This window comes from Vidua macroura, chromosome 4 (genome assembly GCF_024509145.1).
Source record: "Vidua macroura isolate BioBank_ID:100142 chromosome 4, ASM2450914v1, whole genome shotgun sequence".
In the NCBI taxonomy this organism is placed as follows: Eukaryota; Metazoa; Chordata; class Aves; order Passeriformes; family Viduidae; genus Vidua; species Vidua macroura.
The window spans coordinates 16423603-16441048 of NC_071574.1; the positions used below are offsets into that span (position 1 = coordinate 16423603).

Genomic DNA, 17446 nt, shown 5'->3' on the forward strand with positions numbered 1-17446 from the left:
CACCTTGGGGAGGCCAATGCAATCAGAATACATAAATACGTTCCAGGCTTAAAGCTTTGCCCGAAGCACTTTGCAAGACTCATCACACTCATTTGTTTTCTTTCCCCTGTGCTGATCAAGAGAACCCTTTTTCTTCCAGGCTACAGAGGGTTGGAAAAAGAGCTTAGGTCAGGGAAAATGAAATATTGCTGTTACTTGATGCCAAAAGGTGTTTACTAGGCAATGAAGGAAACCTTAACCAGCTAGGCTGAGCATGATTTTAACTGGTCCTTCCCAAAGGATAAAAGCAAGCAACTTGTCATGACAGAAACAGAATTTCAGACAATTTAAAAATGGCCATAATAAGTTGTTTTCAGGCTAATGTCTTGTATATAGTCAAATACTTTGAAAACAAATGAAATTCTCACCAGTCTTGATGTTTTTTAAAACAATGCATATCCATATCCCCAGAAGAAATCTTAGCAAGAAAGAACAATCTGTGTGTTTCTGTCCACAAAGAAGTGCAACAGACGCTGTGATAGCATAGTTTTCATGTTGCTGTAGAAACCCCAGCAGAGTATGCTTTAACTGTGTGAGTGATTAAAATGCAAACTGTAATGCTGCAATAAAGAATTAACCACAGATGAGCAGAACTAAGATGAACACAGGCAATCCCAAACACTGTGTTACCTGCTTTCCTTAGCATTGTAGCTCTTGTTCTTATAAACAAAAGTTTAAATTGATAAAGTTGCATTTTGCACCTTTTGAACAGTTTGGAGATTGCTAAAAGAAGGGCACAGTTCACTGGATGTATGTGGCACTCTACATGGAAAGGAGAAATCACCCTCTTTCTTTTAGACTTTTGTCTCAACAAAAGATAGTGGAAATATTCATGTGCTCACTCAAGAAGCAGATTAACACTTTCCAGACAAATAAATTAGAGAGGAAAAAGGATTTTATGGAGAGGTGAATCAACAGACTCACATTACAGACAAATTGCCAAATAAAGCGTATGTGCTCCATGAGGAAGAATTGGACCTCAAGAATGAACGGCAGAGATTAAAACCAGCAGTAAAGTAAAACATAGTAACTGACCCGAACTAACAACCGAACAATATGAGACAAAGAAGCCATCTGACTGACAGCCATCCCGGTGGGACAAGGAAATCAGAGATGATCAGGTCATGCAGACCTCTGCAGCGCTCAGAAATAAGCAGATTATTACTCAGAGCACATGGGACTGGGATAATGTTAAACCCTCGAAGACATTTCACGGCATTTGTTTCCAGCCCCTTTGTTCCCCGCTAACACGTCTGGGGATCTCTCCATTCTCTGTGCTGCCCCGGACGGCGCAGAGGGCCTGCCTCTTCCCCGGAGTTGCGCGCCCCAAGCCAGGCTCTGTCCCGGCTCCTTCTGCTCTTTGTGAGGCTATCGGAGGTCCCGAGAGAGACAGGCACGGGACGAGGGCAGAGAGGGTAGCTGTTAGGGGAGTCCCAAGGCCAGGGGTGGGACGAGCCTGCGAAAGCTGCGGTGGGACCACTGGCAGAGCAGAACCCGGAGGGACGCCGGCGAGGGTGAGGGATGGTAGAGAGGTGGTAGCCCCGAGGCTGGCGGGGGAGCGGGAGGGAGCCCCGGGGCCAGGCTCGGGGGACGCACCCCCCTGTAAACCCCGCCGGGGATGCCCGAGAGGCCGTGCCGGTGGCCAGGCGGCCGCTCCGCTCCCCGCCGCGCTGGGCAGGCTGCGGCAGGTAGGGAGCCGGCAGCGCCGGGGCTGCGCCTCTCCGCGCCCGGCTCGCCCTGCCCCCGCGGGCCGGGCAGCCGGGGGCGGGCGGCAGGGGTGTGCGGCGAGGGGGATTAGCGGGACGCCGCGGCCCCGCCTTCCCTCTTCGCATCCCGGGAGCGATGAGAGGGGGAGATGGACCCAAGCCGGCGGGACTGGCACCATGACTTTCGCCGGCTTCGTGGTGGCGTTGGTAATAGGGGCGATCCCCGGAGCCCGCGGGCCGGGGCAGGTCTCCGCCGGCCTTCCGGCCGCCCGCGCCCCACAGCCCCCCGCCGGCTGCCCCGCCGGGGGCTTCCCTGCGGCCCAGTGCCCCTGGGCACCGACGGCACCTCCTTTACCGCGGCGGGGGGCGGCGGGCCGGGCGCCGCGGGGCCGCCGCAGCTCCTGCGCCCTACCCGGAGGCGCCGAGGGGCGACCCGGCTGCGCCCCCGGGGCCGGCCGGGGCGCGGCGGAGCGCGGCCGCGCTGATTTCGAGCGAGGTAAGCGGGGAGGGGGCGAGACCGAGGCAGTGGGTGGCGGCAGAGCGGAGCGGGAGAGTGATGGGGCTGCAGGACGCGGCGGGGGGGAAGACAGACACTGAGAGAGCCTTAGCCGGGCGGCGGCGTTCTCCCATCCTGTACCCGGTTCCCTGCCGCTGGAGGGAACGGGGAACGAGGGGACGGACACCGTCTGCCGAAGTGACAGCCAAAGCCGTTCGCAGAGGAGAGTTAAACTCGTGCATCAGAGGATGCAGGGGAAAGACGAAGGTCCCGCCTGGGTTTATTCCGCCACTATTCTAATACTGGGTAGGTGAATAGCGTTTCAAAGCTGTGCCATAAGCGTTGAGTAGGCTCAGTTTGACAAGGCTGACTGGCATTCCTTTTTTGTAATCGGGTTCACTTACCGGGAAAGCACTTGGTCTACAGAAGTGAAGTGGCAGAAAGAGAAATAGAAGGATGCCTGTCTCCAAAGATGAACTGTTTACACAGTATGACTTTCTTTTCCACTCCCACATCTTAGGATAATGGGGTTCACAAGTTAGTGCTGGTGCTCAACAACATCCGTGAGCTGAGCCAAGAGACTTGTGCTCCCCTCACACACTCCCCTGCTGAACTCCCACTGACTTCAGTGGAAGTCTTCACTGTGTAAGGATTGAACAGCAATTTCAGCATCCAGCTCTTGATCAGCTTTACATTTCATCAATGTTGGCATTAAATAAATTGATGAACAGTCCGGTTTTGAATGACTTCACATTTTCTCCTGCATTGCTCTGGTATTATCTTCTACCTAATAAGAATTGTGTCCTATCTATAGCTATACTAAACATGACCAAGTGTAATTGTTGAAATGAAAATAAAATTCCCTGTTTAATTGTCCTTTTTACATCTTTTGTAATGGCACAAAGTCAGCAAGGAGGTTGATCATTAATATTACTGTTTTTTCTGAAAGCTGACTTTGGGTTGTGAGGGTTTTTTTAAATTAATTTACTTTCAGATGACTGAAAAGGATTCCTATCCTTCTCTTCCAACAGTATCTATAGAACGTTTGTGAAAAAAAAAAGCTAGTTTGAACAACATGAAAATTATACATATTGGTACAAAATACCCCATGAAGAGGATATGGAGGCACCAAGGTTCCTACTGATCATTTACACATTAAAAAAATGCAGCTTCCAAAGCTGTGCTCCAAGTCAAATGTACTCCTTCAAGAAGACAGAATGATGTTATGCAGTACAGATGTTTCCCTGAGTAGAATACCTGGCAGCTGTTGGCATGGAGGAGAAAACAGATACCTAGACACAGATGGAAAAAAAACCCAGAAGCCTTCATGCCCTTTAACTGATCTCACTTTCAGAGAGGGAACCACAGATGCTTCTCTAATTTAGCCCAGCATATTAATAGTTTTTTTAAGAATTCTTCAGTCTGGTTCCCAAAATACTTTATGAGGACTTGGTCTAATATAATAGTGAAGAACACAGCAGTTTATTGCTAAGAACCCAATCTTGCACTTAGTAAAGTAAGTTTCAGAATCCCCTGTGAGTTCAGCATGAAGGGGATTTAAGCAAAAAAACAAAAAACAAAACAAAACAAAACCAAAAATATTACATGATTTGGGTTTAACTGTGTCTCTCCAGTCCTTTCAGAATGCTGCTTTGTTCCCCCAGAAAAAGGAAATCCAGACTGGCCCCTGCTAAGAGGGCACAGCTACTGCACAATAGCTAATACTTTGTAATGGACAGATCATCTGTTCCTCTTGGACTCGGTGGTAAACTCCAGTGGCATCACCAGGGCCAATGTCTGTCCAAAAGCCTCCATGGGGGCAAGATGAAAGAATTCGAGAGTTTGTGAGATGGCTAAAGGTGGAACATGGACACAAATCAAGCCATTTGTCCAGAAATAAAAGATTGTTGTAACATTCCCCCTGAAATATGTTCCTTTCTTACAAGAAGCAAAAAGATGCCAGTGAGGCAATGCCATGATGTGGTTATAGCTAGAGAGGGACAGACTGTTCAGAGAGAAACTCACTGCACCTCTTGCTTTAGTACCTGAGCTAAGGAAGCCTATACTCAGTGTTAGGCACCTGCCACAGCTAAATACAATACCATATTCAAAGGCTTACCTGTAAATCTCAGTTTTTTTCTAGCTCAAATATTATGACTTATCAGCAAAGTTAATTGCTAAACTTTGTGCCTATGTATATATTAAACTGTTTTATATTTAAACAGTAAGAATGAATTCTTTTAAAAGTGCCTTTGCAATTATACTGTACAGTACTAGACTAAAATCAGTTTTACTGTTTAAAATAATAGGTTTTGGTGTTTCATTTCCTTCCTTCTAAAAATATCTGGGTAACATTACTTATTCATGCCTTGAAAGCAAGTAAATGAAATACAAATATATATAAATTATCATGATTAACCAAGGATATCAGAGAGGACAATAAATGAATATGAGAATACTCTCTACACAAAGCCTGTATAAGTCCACCAGAATTTAGTATTTAAGTTGCTGCTAATAACAACTTACCTGTGGTGTACTCAGGTTCCAAGAACGAGGCCTACCTAGCTCAGTTCCTGGGAGCAGCTGCTGCCCTCACAATGTTTGTGTGGCACATAGTTACAGTTTTCTGCATATGTTGTTCATGCTATGTTGTTACACATCTAATTTAAAGCACTTTGAATCAAGTGGGTTAATTCTTTGCTCTTCTATTATGAAGAGGAACCAATACAAAACAGGGTAAATGCCTTTGTCAGAGGTCAGTGGCAGAACTGGAAATAAACAACACATCTCCAACCTTTAGAACCTTTCCATTAAAATTGCTTTTATCAAAAGGTGATTCCACTAATGTCAATCAAATAAAGCTTCAAATAAAACTTTTGTGAGAGAAGAATCAAGCCTCAGGCTCATAATCTAAAAACTAGATTATTCCCCCTACCTGTTATACTATAGCCCAAGCAGTTGATGGAATGACTTTGGGGCTTTGGTTTTTTTTAACTTATGATTAGAACTGAAACCTGAATGTCCATATTTTCCTTCTAAGAAGCAGCTCCTCTGGAACCATTCTTACCAGAGCTGCACAGGGTGAGACCCCTCATTTTCTCCAGCTCTGCCCACATAAGACAACTGCAGTCCTTCAGAGCCCCTTACATTGCTCAGTTTCAGTTTAGTTTCTCAAAGCCTTAAACCATTGATTGCTGACATGATGGATCTCAGTGCTGCAGAGGAGCCAATGCAGCACATTACACACTCAGTGTATACAATATTTATGAAAGTTCTAATATAAGGATCCTTGAGTATGCAATACTGCTAGTGATCCTCAAGATAGTTTTTAAAAGTAGTTCTACTGGAGGCACCCTTTTTCAAGGTTAAAATGCCTGGAGAAAATAACTGTAATTTTAGACTAAGAGCAGTGCTCAGGAAAGTGATAGACAACAGCATTCATTGATCACAGTGAGCACCGTGCATAATTATGCTGAAGTTAACAGGATTCATTTATTTGATTTTAGTCAGGCCTGATCCTGGAAGGGAAGTTTCCATTCATTTGAACCAATGTTAGGTTTTACCTGTGCTACATGCAGCTTTTTACAAGTACCTCATACAAACTAGTGAACTAGTTTTATTCTGAAACTGGGATAGACCCTTTTGTATGTATTATGGATCATCCCCATGTATTCTAAATACTACAAGTAATACTGTGGTCCCATGGGAAACTCTCACACTTGATGTCAATTTGGACTTTCTGTAGCACCATCCCACATTGGAACACCTTGAACAATAGGGCAGAAATAAAAATATTCGTTGTTTTAACAGATTTCCGACTTCTTTTGCTTTGCTTTAAATCTGCCATTTCAGAGCACACTGCACCAGGGTGAAAGGCACAGGCAAATTTTACTTCTGATTCCTACTTTCCCAGCCTACATTTACAGCCAAATTGCAAACCTTTGGACAGGTGTTTACCAAGAAACTGTGGCACGCCTTTAGCCAACACCATAAACACTACTGCTGCAGCACTAACACATACAGCAGAAGTGGGAGTGATTCCCATTCTATTTGCAATTCAGCCACACAGTAACGATGCTTGTTCCCAGTGAAATGTAAAAAATAAAACAGGGTTTATAGTTACCCAGCAACTCTGGGTATACATGAGAATGTATAGGAAAAGAGGCCAAGCACAACAGTGTAATTCCTTTGAAGTTCTTCTGCTTTTTTGAGTTAATTAAAAGTTGGCTGGGTGGTTTTCCTCCCCCTGTTTTCCCAAGTGTCTCATCTTCAGCCTATATGGCAGGTGTTCTGGAGCAAGTCTCAGCAGACCCACTGGATATCCTTACTTCCTTGCATTTGCAAGTATAACTTAATCTCCTTTCAATGGTGATAGCAGATAGGAAAGACTCTGACTTGGGCAGATACCAGGACAACTAAAATTACCAAACTGTATGTAAACAACAGGAATTGACCGTCAGTAACCTCAGCTAAAACAAAATTACAGTAAATGCATACATACTTTCTATGTATTTATACTCATTTTTATAAATGAATGAGTTTCTGTCAAGACAGCAGATTGTATTTTTTAATAAAGGGCTGAATTAAGCCTGTCCTAAGACCACAGTATGTGTCTAGAGCTGTCTCATAGGCCTGCTTTGTGTCCTGTGCCCTAGTTTCTAACTACTGTGGGGTCACATCACCTCTCCTCATCCTCCCTCTTCCTAACCAGTGCTGAGGAGGGCAGAGCCATGGGCAGGATCCTGGTGCTACTGTTCCCTGTTATTGAGCTTTGTGTTGAGGCAGGGTAGGTTTGATAAGCACTTTAAGCAGAGGTTTGATACCATACTGAACTGGTGGAGAGCAGAAAGAGTAGATATTATTGCATTAGCTCTACTCCCAACAGGTTTAGTTTTCTTCAGCAACTAAAAGAGCTGAAAAATTATAGCTTAAAATTTTGAGATGCTACTATATCTCTGACTCTAGAAACCTAGAGCCTCCAGTGTATACACTTAAGCCAGACATGTTTTGTAAGAAGGAACGCAGACACTCCTCTGCAGAGTTGTGCTCCAGGGGCAGCACAGAGGAAGCCCCTGAGACATGTTTGGCTGCTTGAGGCGTTACATTGGAACAGCAGTAGACTTAACCAGTGAAAATAAGAATTAACCTATATCCTTTCAATCATGCTAAATATTAAGTTTCTTGCTTCCTATGAAGTGAAAAAGTATTTCCTGGTTATTTTACAAAGCAAACACTGACTATCTTGCAATTAAAATATTAACACATAAACAGATAGTTGGTTATACAGCATAAACACACACGATGGCAGATCATGCTGTTATCCTGCAATTCCCTAGGATCAATTTACACAGGAAACACAGAGCTGTGTTTCATCATGAAGAAAGAGTTTTATATACTGGAAAGAAAAACTAAGCTACTGTAATGAAAAGTCTTGAGGTTGTGTTTTATGAGGTATCACTACTGTAACTAATGTATCTCTTGATCTGGTAATATAACTACCAGGTGTCTGAATACTGCAACATTTTGAGTAAACAACAGAGAAATAATTTTCTCATTAGTACCCTTTGATATGTTTGCTACATAACTTAGTCATATGACAGAGGTTGATACATACTTTGAAGTGTATATACATTATATTTGGTTACCTCCATTAAATGGCAGGTTTGATATTAGCTACATGTAAAAATAGGCTTTTTATTTCTTTCTAGATTAATTTGTCAGGTGAAAACCAAGAATATTTACAATTGGTTACAAAATTACCTTTAGCAATCCTCTTGTGTGTTTTGCTGTATATACATGGCTAAGTTCTTCCACCACTGTCACTGGGAAATCTGTAAATACAGAAAGAGGAGTGAGTCAAATTATGCCATGGAGACTTTAGAAGAAAATTTTATTCTTCAAGTATTCCCTTATTCAAATATTTGTATAAAAACATTATGTAATGTGTACTCAGGAAGCACTGTATTGATTTCAGTAGGTGTCATGCAGCACTGTAAGCAATCATGCACTAAAGTAAACTTATTTTTGGAGATGACATCTTCAAACTTGCTTTCTGGTATATCAGAAATCACTTTGCTATGAGTGTAGTTGACGTTTCAAGTGAAAATAATAGTCTATACAAAAGTCTGGTGAAGAACAGAAATAAACAGAATTCCAAACTCTGTCTGCAACACATACAGAAAAACACAAACAGAAAAATTCTAAAGACAGATAAATGATGTGCAACATGTCTACAGTATAGTTATATTTGACTCAGTAATAATCCTCTCTCAGGAATGATAGCTCACTCTATAACATGAGTCGAATAAATGTTGTTTGTAATTTAGTGCACAGTAAGTTACTGCTGAGAAAGTAAATAGGAGGTGAAAAGGAACATGCCAAGCTTAACATGAGGTTAATTAATTCCTTGAGTTATTTGGCAGTTGTTTGGTTCTGTGGTTTTATAAAATACACTGAATTAAACCCAGGACAGAAGCTGAGAAGAAAAAGTGGATCTACCTATTATTATTATTATTAGTTACACAAAGATGAATACAGACACAATGAAATGTAGGCACAAGCACTGACTATCTTCATCCCATTGCTAAACCCCTGCAAACTGGATGATGGTGTAGCTTCTAAGTAGTCACAGAACAGAGGCAGATGGATTAACTGGGATTTCAGGCAATACGAATTCATACAGCTGGGCTATGTTTGATAATTTAACAGAAATGTTTCTTGTTGAGTTACTGCTCTGTCATGATTTTTTCTGTTTCTGTGTAGTTATCCCTATGACCAGCTTTTTCCCATCTTTGCCAGTGGCACTTCAACAGTAGATGCATCAGACATCTCAAGTAAAAATACAAAAATGCAAAATCTGCTAATTTTCTTAGATTTCTGTGCTCTGTAGCTCTCAAGAAACACTTTTTTCTTACCCACTTCTTTTAGACAATTCGTTATGCTTTTTAGCTTGCTTTGTCTGAGAGCTTGGTGAAGACCTCTCATGAATTAACAGAACTACATGCAGTGCTTTTGTCTGAGAAAAGTATGAACAAATGCATTCTTTGGATATAATAAACTGCTGTCATCAGTGACATGCATAATGTAACATGGGTCAGAGCAAAAGCTATGCAGTCCATGTGGTTATTTTCTGATTCCCTTAAGGTCAATGCAATTCTGTGAAAGATAAAAGTATAGCATATTTTATACATACATACATACATACATACATATATATATATATATACATCGTATATATATATATACACGCATACACATATATATACATACATATATATATTTTGCTCATTTGGGTAGAGGAAATCACATTTCAATAATTATGTGTCTATAAATACTTTGTTAGATCTTTAAGCTGTAGCATCAGAAGGATCAAAAATATGATGTAGTTTCAGTATGAGGAGAATAATGCTTTCCTCATGTTAAAAAAGTGTTCTCTTAATTTGTGCATCACTGTATGAGAATGTTAGGTGTGCCAGAACGTTTCTTGGAAACAGCTCAGTATCCATGAAACAGGAACTCAGGGAAAATGAGGTTCAGAGTCTTCTGTGTGGGATGCATGGACCGAGCAATAGAGTATCTTGGAGGTGTAATTGTTTTATTTTTAATTTTTGGTAACTAGGGTCAGTGAGACTCCAGGGAGGCAAGAATGAGTTTGAAGGTACAGTGGAGGTTTATTTGAATGGAATCTGGGGAACAATCTGTGGGAACCATTGGGACAATAACGACGCGACAGTTGTATGTCGACAGCTTGCACTTGGGTAAGTTTCAGTATAATCTACTTTGTAGATCCTGAGGGCTTTTTGTGTTTGATGATTGCTTTTTCTGTTTGAAAGTGAATGCTGAAGTTGTTCTGCTCAGAATACTTTGCTGGCTTCATCTACATTACACATCAAAGAGGACAATCAGTATTTCCTCAGAAAGCTGAAGATAGGCTCTGGACAGGAGCAGACTGCAAATGCTTCGCTTTCAAAGTGAAATGTGTGAACAGGGCAGCAAGCTTCAACAAACTGCTCTACTGGACATCTGGGAGATGTCCACATGGACAGAATTATGTAGTCCAGTCCTGATCTCACACATCTAAGTGTGAGATTAACTAAGCCAATTAACAGCTCCAGTGAGGTTATTGAATCTATAATGATGTAAATGTGGCCAGGATTAGACTCAACATGGGCTCCTAATCACAGGAAAATTCCTAATTCTCAGGGGCAAGGGGTTATCCTAGTAATCACCCAAATGACACCTGGAACTCATCCTACATTTTTGGCATATGGCAACACTTTAGAGCTACAGTCATACTGGACAGGTTGAAAATCCCTGCACTGTCCTCGCTGACCACTACTTCCCACTGCTGCCAGAATGGAGTTAATCAACAGCACCCTTTAGCATAATTTGGCTGCCTTTATTGCCTTTCTAATATTTCTTTCACTCACATACCAAAGCATTGGTTTTGCTTGCTACAAGCAGTAAGAGGCTTTTATAGCAGACTTGCACTGTGACATTCCTAATGATTAATCCACTTTTTCAGACTGCTAGCCAGAATTAAATCTAAGCTGGTTTATAATGTTCAATAGTAATCTGGATGCACCATACCAACTTATAAAAATATAAAGATTAGATGAGATAAAAGTTCAGCCATCTGGAGGCTGTGATTTTGCTTATGACTTCAGCTGTCTACGTGGAGTAGCTTCTTCCCTCATTTTCATGTAAGTCCTATCTGCTTTCCATACTCTGAACATTTCAGGTGAACAAGGCCGCTGTTAGCAAAAGTAGTTCAGCAATATGGGTGAATGGTTTTGTCTTTTCAACAGAAATAGCTCAAAGCTGAACCCAGGCCAAAAAAAGCCCCAAGTAAACACTAGCTAAAAGTTGGAGCTATCTTGAATGTTTTGCAGAAATTTGGATCTCTGTACTACCAGGTGAACTCATGAGGTATTACTGGTGCTTTTCAGGTGCTCCATCTATCTATTCCTTTGATATCACCATATTTGGGCTTTGTTTTAATTAACTTCATTGTGCTTTGCAAGGAATAGAAGATGGCTCTGTAAGTGTTGCTGTAGATTCAGCATAAGAAAGAGGGCTGTTTATAAAATGTTCTAGGTGGATGGGAATGGCTGAGTAAAGAAAAATGGATGGGGGCCTAATCTAATGGAGTGTGAGGTGGTTGCACTACCCCATCATCACAGCCACAATACAAGGCATTTATGGGCAGAGCATGGTACATCTTCATGGAGTAAAGGACAGAATAAGGGAGAAAGGCCTGATGGCATTACCCCTCCTGGAATTGTAACTGCAGGGGGCTGGTACTGTAGATTCACCTATGGACTGTGGACTCTCCATTGGATTTTGTAGTTAAGAACTGGGAGAGCATGAATGTAGCTGGCTCTGCAGCAATACAGTCACTGTACTAAAATATCCCACAACAAAATGATGAGAACTGGGTCACATCTGTTACATTTCTTTGTGCAGAAGACAATGCTGAATTGTATGAAAATGTGATGAATTTACACTACTGAAGAAAGCTCTTTCTTTTCTACTCCAAGATTTTTATATGAGAAAATGTTCCCACTTCCCTTCCTCCCACTCTGATGCCCTATCTTGATTATTTTTACAGGGAAAAAGGTACAGCAAAACACATACCCTTTTCTGGATTAGGCCTTATTCCTGTTTTTTGGAGTGAAGTGCATTGTTGTGGTGATGAAGAAAATATACTGTTATGTGAAAAAGACACCTGGCAAGATGGGATATGTCCTCAAAAAATGGCAGCTGCTGTCACATGTAGCTCCTCCCTGGGTAAAATATACATATGTTTTTCTCAAGTCCTTGTTTTATTTAAGTAGAAGTTGTAATAATTACAGTAATTAAATTAGAAAAAGTGTTAAAATTTCTTGGAACAGATTATACAGATTGAATAACTGCATCATAAACTGCTGCAAATACCTCAAGCAGCACCTAGCTTAGCAACTTTTTACCTTTCCATAAGCAACAACAAATTGTTTCTTTCAGATGTAGGTTGTGAGAAAGAATAAAGTAACAAGAATCTCTGGGTGTAAAATGAGGACTGTTTCCCTGTGTTTTTTTAATGTCAAAATTATATTATTAGGAAAACAAATATCATTAATGTTTTTAAGATATTTGATACTATATTAATCTACATGCTAACTAAATGGGCGGGCATGCCATCAGATTTAAGATAGTGCTGCCTCGAGGAGGGCTGGGCTGGCAGTGCTGGGGAGATGGCAATGCCAATCTCTTCAGCTGAAACCAAAACGTGTAACTGCAGCCAGTTCTGTGCTGCCTTTCTTCTCCTACTTATGTTTTTATCCAAAGAAGTTGGGTGCATTTTTATCCTAAAGATTTATTAATAATGAGCAATATTTTGATAAATGTTTTTTAAAAGAAATTTTTTGTCTTAGAAAACTATTGAGTAGAGGGAAGGGAGAATCTTTTCAAGCTAGGAGACAAAGAATGAAAACAAAAAGAGTTTTACCTAAAGAAACTGAAAATTAGAAATGTTTTTCACATTTTTCAGGTTCTATTGCAACTAGCCTTTAAAAATATTTACAACCCCCCCCATATTTCATATCAGTGACACACTAATGTGATATTGGAGAAATGCCCTCAGTATTGTTGTTTTGGGGGTTTTTAATAACCAAGAATTAAATAGTAGCATTAATTGGTTGGACAGTTATACAACTATTACTCAAATTTAAATCATTTGGATGTTAAATATGGTGGAACTTTAAAATAACCTTGTTCACATTACAGCAAGTATGGGGTTTTATATGGCTTTAAACTGTTTCTATTCATATAGATTTATTTAGTAGTGATGCTTTCAAGACAGTTTCTTGGTACACCAGAAGAGAGCTACGGATTTTAGAAGACTGGAAGCAAGCAGGGAACAATACTTGCACAATTCAGCTGACACTCCAGAGTCAAAGAGATTTCACTGCTCTGACTGGATTTTCTAATGGAATGAGAAAACCCAAGGATTAATTTTTATTTCAGTGTCTGTCACATAATTTTTACCTCTTCAGATTTTATCCAACTTTGCTCGTACTTGTAGAAAAGTAGCTCTACTGACTGATTCAGTATTTGGCCTTACAGTGCTAAGTGTATGTGAATGCTGTGACACTTAGGTAATTCGATCAATATGGTTACTTGTATGTGTACAATTTTTCAGCTTGTGAGAGCGGAGCATAACGGAACTCACTTTACTTTCAGATTTTCTATCTAAGTACAAAAAAGAAAATGTGGTTCTTGAGTGATGTCAGAGAAACCATTAAGCCATCTTCCTCCTTCTTTACTATCAGAATGATATTTTAGGACATGAATGACCTGTTCTATATCCTGTGTTTGCTCCCAGGCCCTGTGTTCACTCCGATCCGGCTGGCCGGTGGGAGCAATGCCAACGAAGGAAGAGTGGAAGTCTACCATGGTGGCCAGTGGGGCACAGTCTGTGATGACCAGTGGGATGATGCAGATGCTGAAGTTGTCTGTCGGCAGCTTGGCTTTGGGTTTGTTTTTCTACATGTTTGTTATTCCAACAGCAAAGCAGGAGAGTTATCAGACCCTCAGCTGAAGCTAGGAGAAGCGTAATTGTCAAAAAATGCTCCTTTAAAAATCATACTGATACTTTGGAGCAGTAACTAAGTTTATTTATAGAAGATTCAGGTACAGTGACATTAATTTCAATTCCCTGGAACCAGTTTTCAGTGTCATATGATAGGGCCTATTTTGTCTGTTTGGCCAGACAGATAAAGAATGTCTCAGAATAAATGTTGACTTTGTAGTGAAAACTCACTACAATTCCTGTAAAGTTTCAATCCAAACCTGTAGGTGAAGAAATTTTTGACTGTTCAAATCCTTACAATCCATTTTACTGCAGAGTCTGACAGCCTCCTGGCTTTGGCACAAGAACTCTACTTTGTCAGGAAGGGTATGTTTTTTGGCATGCTTGTGAGAATCTCTCTAGATTTGTTTAAATCATGCATCTCTGAAGATTGTCAGTTTGCATACACTGAGCTAGAGATCTCTTTGAAGTTTTGACAGTTAAGCTTGTCAGTGATTTTGTCTGAACTAAGCATGGTCCGAAATACAGCTACAGCAGCGGAACAGGATTTTCTTGATTCACTTTCTTAACAGCCGGGGGGATTTTGATACCCCATGGAAGATAAGTATTGGTATTTGCAGAAAAATGCTGCAGAGGTGGGAGACTAAGAGGAAAACTACTGGACCAGAGAGGAAGGAGATGAGGACAATTGGGATGGAAGGGCAGTAGGGTTGAAGAGGGAAAGAACTAGGAGCAAGAAGCAGAGAAGATGCTGGGTGGTACCCCATGCAGGAGAAGGGGATTATGTCTGAGACAGATTGGATGAGAACTAAGCAGGTAAATGCAGAGGCGACTGAAACAGAAATTGCCTGTTCAAGCCTGCTGGGACTACAGTGAAGTGAAAGAAGTGGTATTGAAGGTAGAAAGTTCTGTGGCATTAATGGGTGATTCCCAGAGTGTACTTGTTTAGTAACTGAGGCCTTGAGCTGCCCATGCCACCCAAATTAGCCCAGAAGGATGACAACTGTGGACTAGTCTAAAATATTGTAGATCTCCTGCTGAGCCAACACAGGAACCAATATGCTTCTCTGACACCAGATTTTTTCCCCCCAGCTTATTTTATGTTGTATTTCTATATTCCTGTACATTTTCAATTGGGAATACCTAATGGAAAGTCTATCTTCTTGCAGGCTTTTCTTGCTTTTGACTTGAGCTGCTATTAATAGGTTTGGGGAGTTATCAAGCCCTGCTTTGCATTTCTGTATACTAATGACAAGTGTAATGCTCTTAGCCTGCATCCTCCCTGACGACACTAAAACTTTTTATTACTTATATTTAATCATCACAAACTGCAGTTCTGTAATGCTTCTAATTTTATTAGTTTTTCTGAGTAAATCAATTGTATCAAGATGGTGCTAAACCTGCTAAGTCTTTCTGAAATATGTCTAGAGATTTAGAGATTTACAGAATTTCTCAAGTAAGCAAGATGTCACAACAAACATGCTAATTAATATGAAATGAAACCAACTTACCAAGAGTGGCAGTAGACCTGTTCTGAAGAACTAAAAATAATCCAAATTTGCATACTGTTAATACATCTGGAAACATGCCAGAAACTGTAAAACTTCTCAGTAAGTAGGTTCCCACACCCCTTTAACTTTTCTGTAGCACTCCTGTAAAACTCCAGAATATGAATCTACCATTAATAGGTGGAAAATAATGGTAACATCTTTTATTATTTGGTTTCCTAAATAATTTTTGCTTGACACAAATTCCCCTGGTTATAATGTTGGGATGTGTTGTATCTGCCTAACTCCAGAGACTCTTACTGGAATATGGTATTAATTGTAAAAGCATTCAGAGCAGTCCATCATTATATCTTTGATTTCAGCCAGATGCTTTGAATAAAGATTTTTTCCTTAATATTTTCGATATATTTCTGCCAGCATTTTTATCAGATACACTGGAAAAACAATATGTTTTTTTAGTTAATTTAAACTAATGCTTTAGATAGGTAAATCATTACAGTCCAAAATTTAGACATTTCAATCTTGCCATTTCAAACTAGAGTGAATATAGGAACAGAGAAAACATTGAGTCGAAAGAAACCAAACCATGGCTAATATTTATATATTAAAGACATGATATTTTAAACAGAATTAGAAAAATCCTGATAGATGATATAGGGTTAAACACTGCATAATTTCTGTAATTATAAAACAATGGAGTGTTTTCAATCAACATAGTTTTTTGTGCTCAAAATCCGTTCTGCTGACAGAGAATATACCCCATACAAGGCTAGTCATTGATCTGCCTCCTGTTCTTATTTCTATTGCTGATGGGTGATAATGACACTTGTCAAGTCACTTAAGATCTCTTTGCTGTGGTTTTCACAGGACTAAATAGGGAACAATCACATTTATCTGGGTATATGATTAATGTGCTTTGAGGTCAACAGGTGAAAGTCACTTTAGAAATATATATTGGATTATTTTTACTATATATAGATATTAAATGAGTATTAAAATTAGAATCCTCATACCCAAGCTGTTCATCTGTAATCTCTCCTAGGAAAGTTAAAAGTCAAAGGCACAGGAAAGGAAAATCTCCAGCTTGCTTCCTTCTGACTGGGTGCTCCTTGCATTTCCACAGGGGTGTTGCCAGGGCATGGAGCCAGGCTTACTTTGGAGAAGGCTCTGGCCCTGTGCTGCTGGATGAAGTACAGTGCACAGGAAATGAACTCTCGATAGAACAGTGCCCAAAAAGCTCCTGGCAAGAACACAACTGTGGCCACAAAGAAGATGCTGGTGTTTCCTGCACACCTCTCACAGGTACTCCAGTGTTGAATCATCACAGGAAAAAATGGGACAAAGGCAGAGTTCACAGCTCTGGAAAAAACTTCTGAAGTTTGCAGAGGCACAAACCCAGACGGGATGCAGTAAAGGCAATGTTATTGATTTTGCTTTAGAATAACAACGAGATCTAAGAAACACTGATCCTTGTTTTTGTTTTCCCTTGTTACGGGCACAGATGGTGCACTGCGGCTCACAGGTGGGAAGGGCAGTCACGAGGGCCGCCTGGAGGTCTATCACACAGGGCAGTGGGGCACGGTCTGTGATGACGGCTGGACAGAGCTGAACACGCAGGTGGTTTGCTGGCAGCTGGGATTTAAGTAAGATTACTGGATATTGGATATCTGACTCTGTGACTTGAGCATGATGACAAACAGTTACATGGACCCTATTTAAAGAGTCTGCTTTTTAATATTAGCTGAGTGCTTCAAAGAAACAACCAAGTTAAAATCCATTAAAGCCTGCTTTCCTCAGTTTCACAGAGGTATTTAGGCCTTAGTTTAGGTAGGAAAACCTTCAACAAGCATGATTTAGCAGCCTTTATTCACTGAGTTCCTTCCAATTCTCTTTCTTTGCTGAGATCAATGCAGGTGCTATAGAGAAGAACTGATTTTGATTTCTATTTCCCCTATAAAAGTTTGCTTCTTCTAAGTCTTTGCTTGTTGTACAGTCATTAATGACAGACATTTTCAAGGTGTAAGTCTTTCTGCACTACCTCAGAAAAATCCCATTTGTTTTATGCATTCAGTCTTCCTTACTTTTCCTACTGATCTCTGGCTACAAAGATATACTCTCAGTAGGTGAC

The 17446-nt window shown here is 40.7% G+C and overlaps 2 protein-coding genes across 4 annotated transcripts in view; one reads left to right on the forward strand and one right to left on the reverse strand.

The window, feature by feature from the left end:
• The window catches only part of METTL14 (methyltransferase 14, N6-adenosine-methyltransferase subunit), a 68081-nt gene that overhangs the window by 29538 nt on the left and 21097 nt on the right, over positions 1-17446 (reverse strand). For all 3 annotated transcript variants that reach the window (XM_053976300.1, XM_053976298.1, XM_053976297.1), the window contains exon 3: positions 8002-8072. The gene's annotated coding sequence lies outside the window, so the exon portion shown is untranslated. The remainder of the gene's footprint in view (positions 1-8001; positions 8073-17446) is intronic.
• PRSS12 (serine protease 12) overlaps positions 1858-17446 on the forward strand; it is a 33256-nt gene continuing 17667 nt past the window's right edge. Inside the window, exons 1-6 of the mRNA XM_053976296.1 lie at positions 1858-2241; positions 9860-9998; positions 11852-12030; positions 13604-13754; positions 16442-16620; positions 16820-16961. Coding sequence (XP_053832271.1) covers positions 1923-2241; positions 9860-9998; positions 11852-12030; positions 13604-13754; positions 16442-16620; positions 16820-16961 — 1109 coding nt within the window. The 5' untranslated portion in view covers positions 1858-1922. The remainder of the gene's footprint in view (positions 2242-9859; positions 9999-11851; positions 12031-13603; positions 13755-16441; positions 16621-16819; positions 16962-17446) is intronic.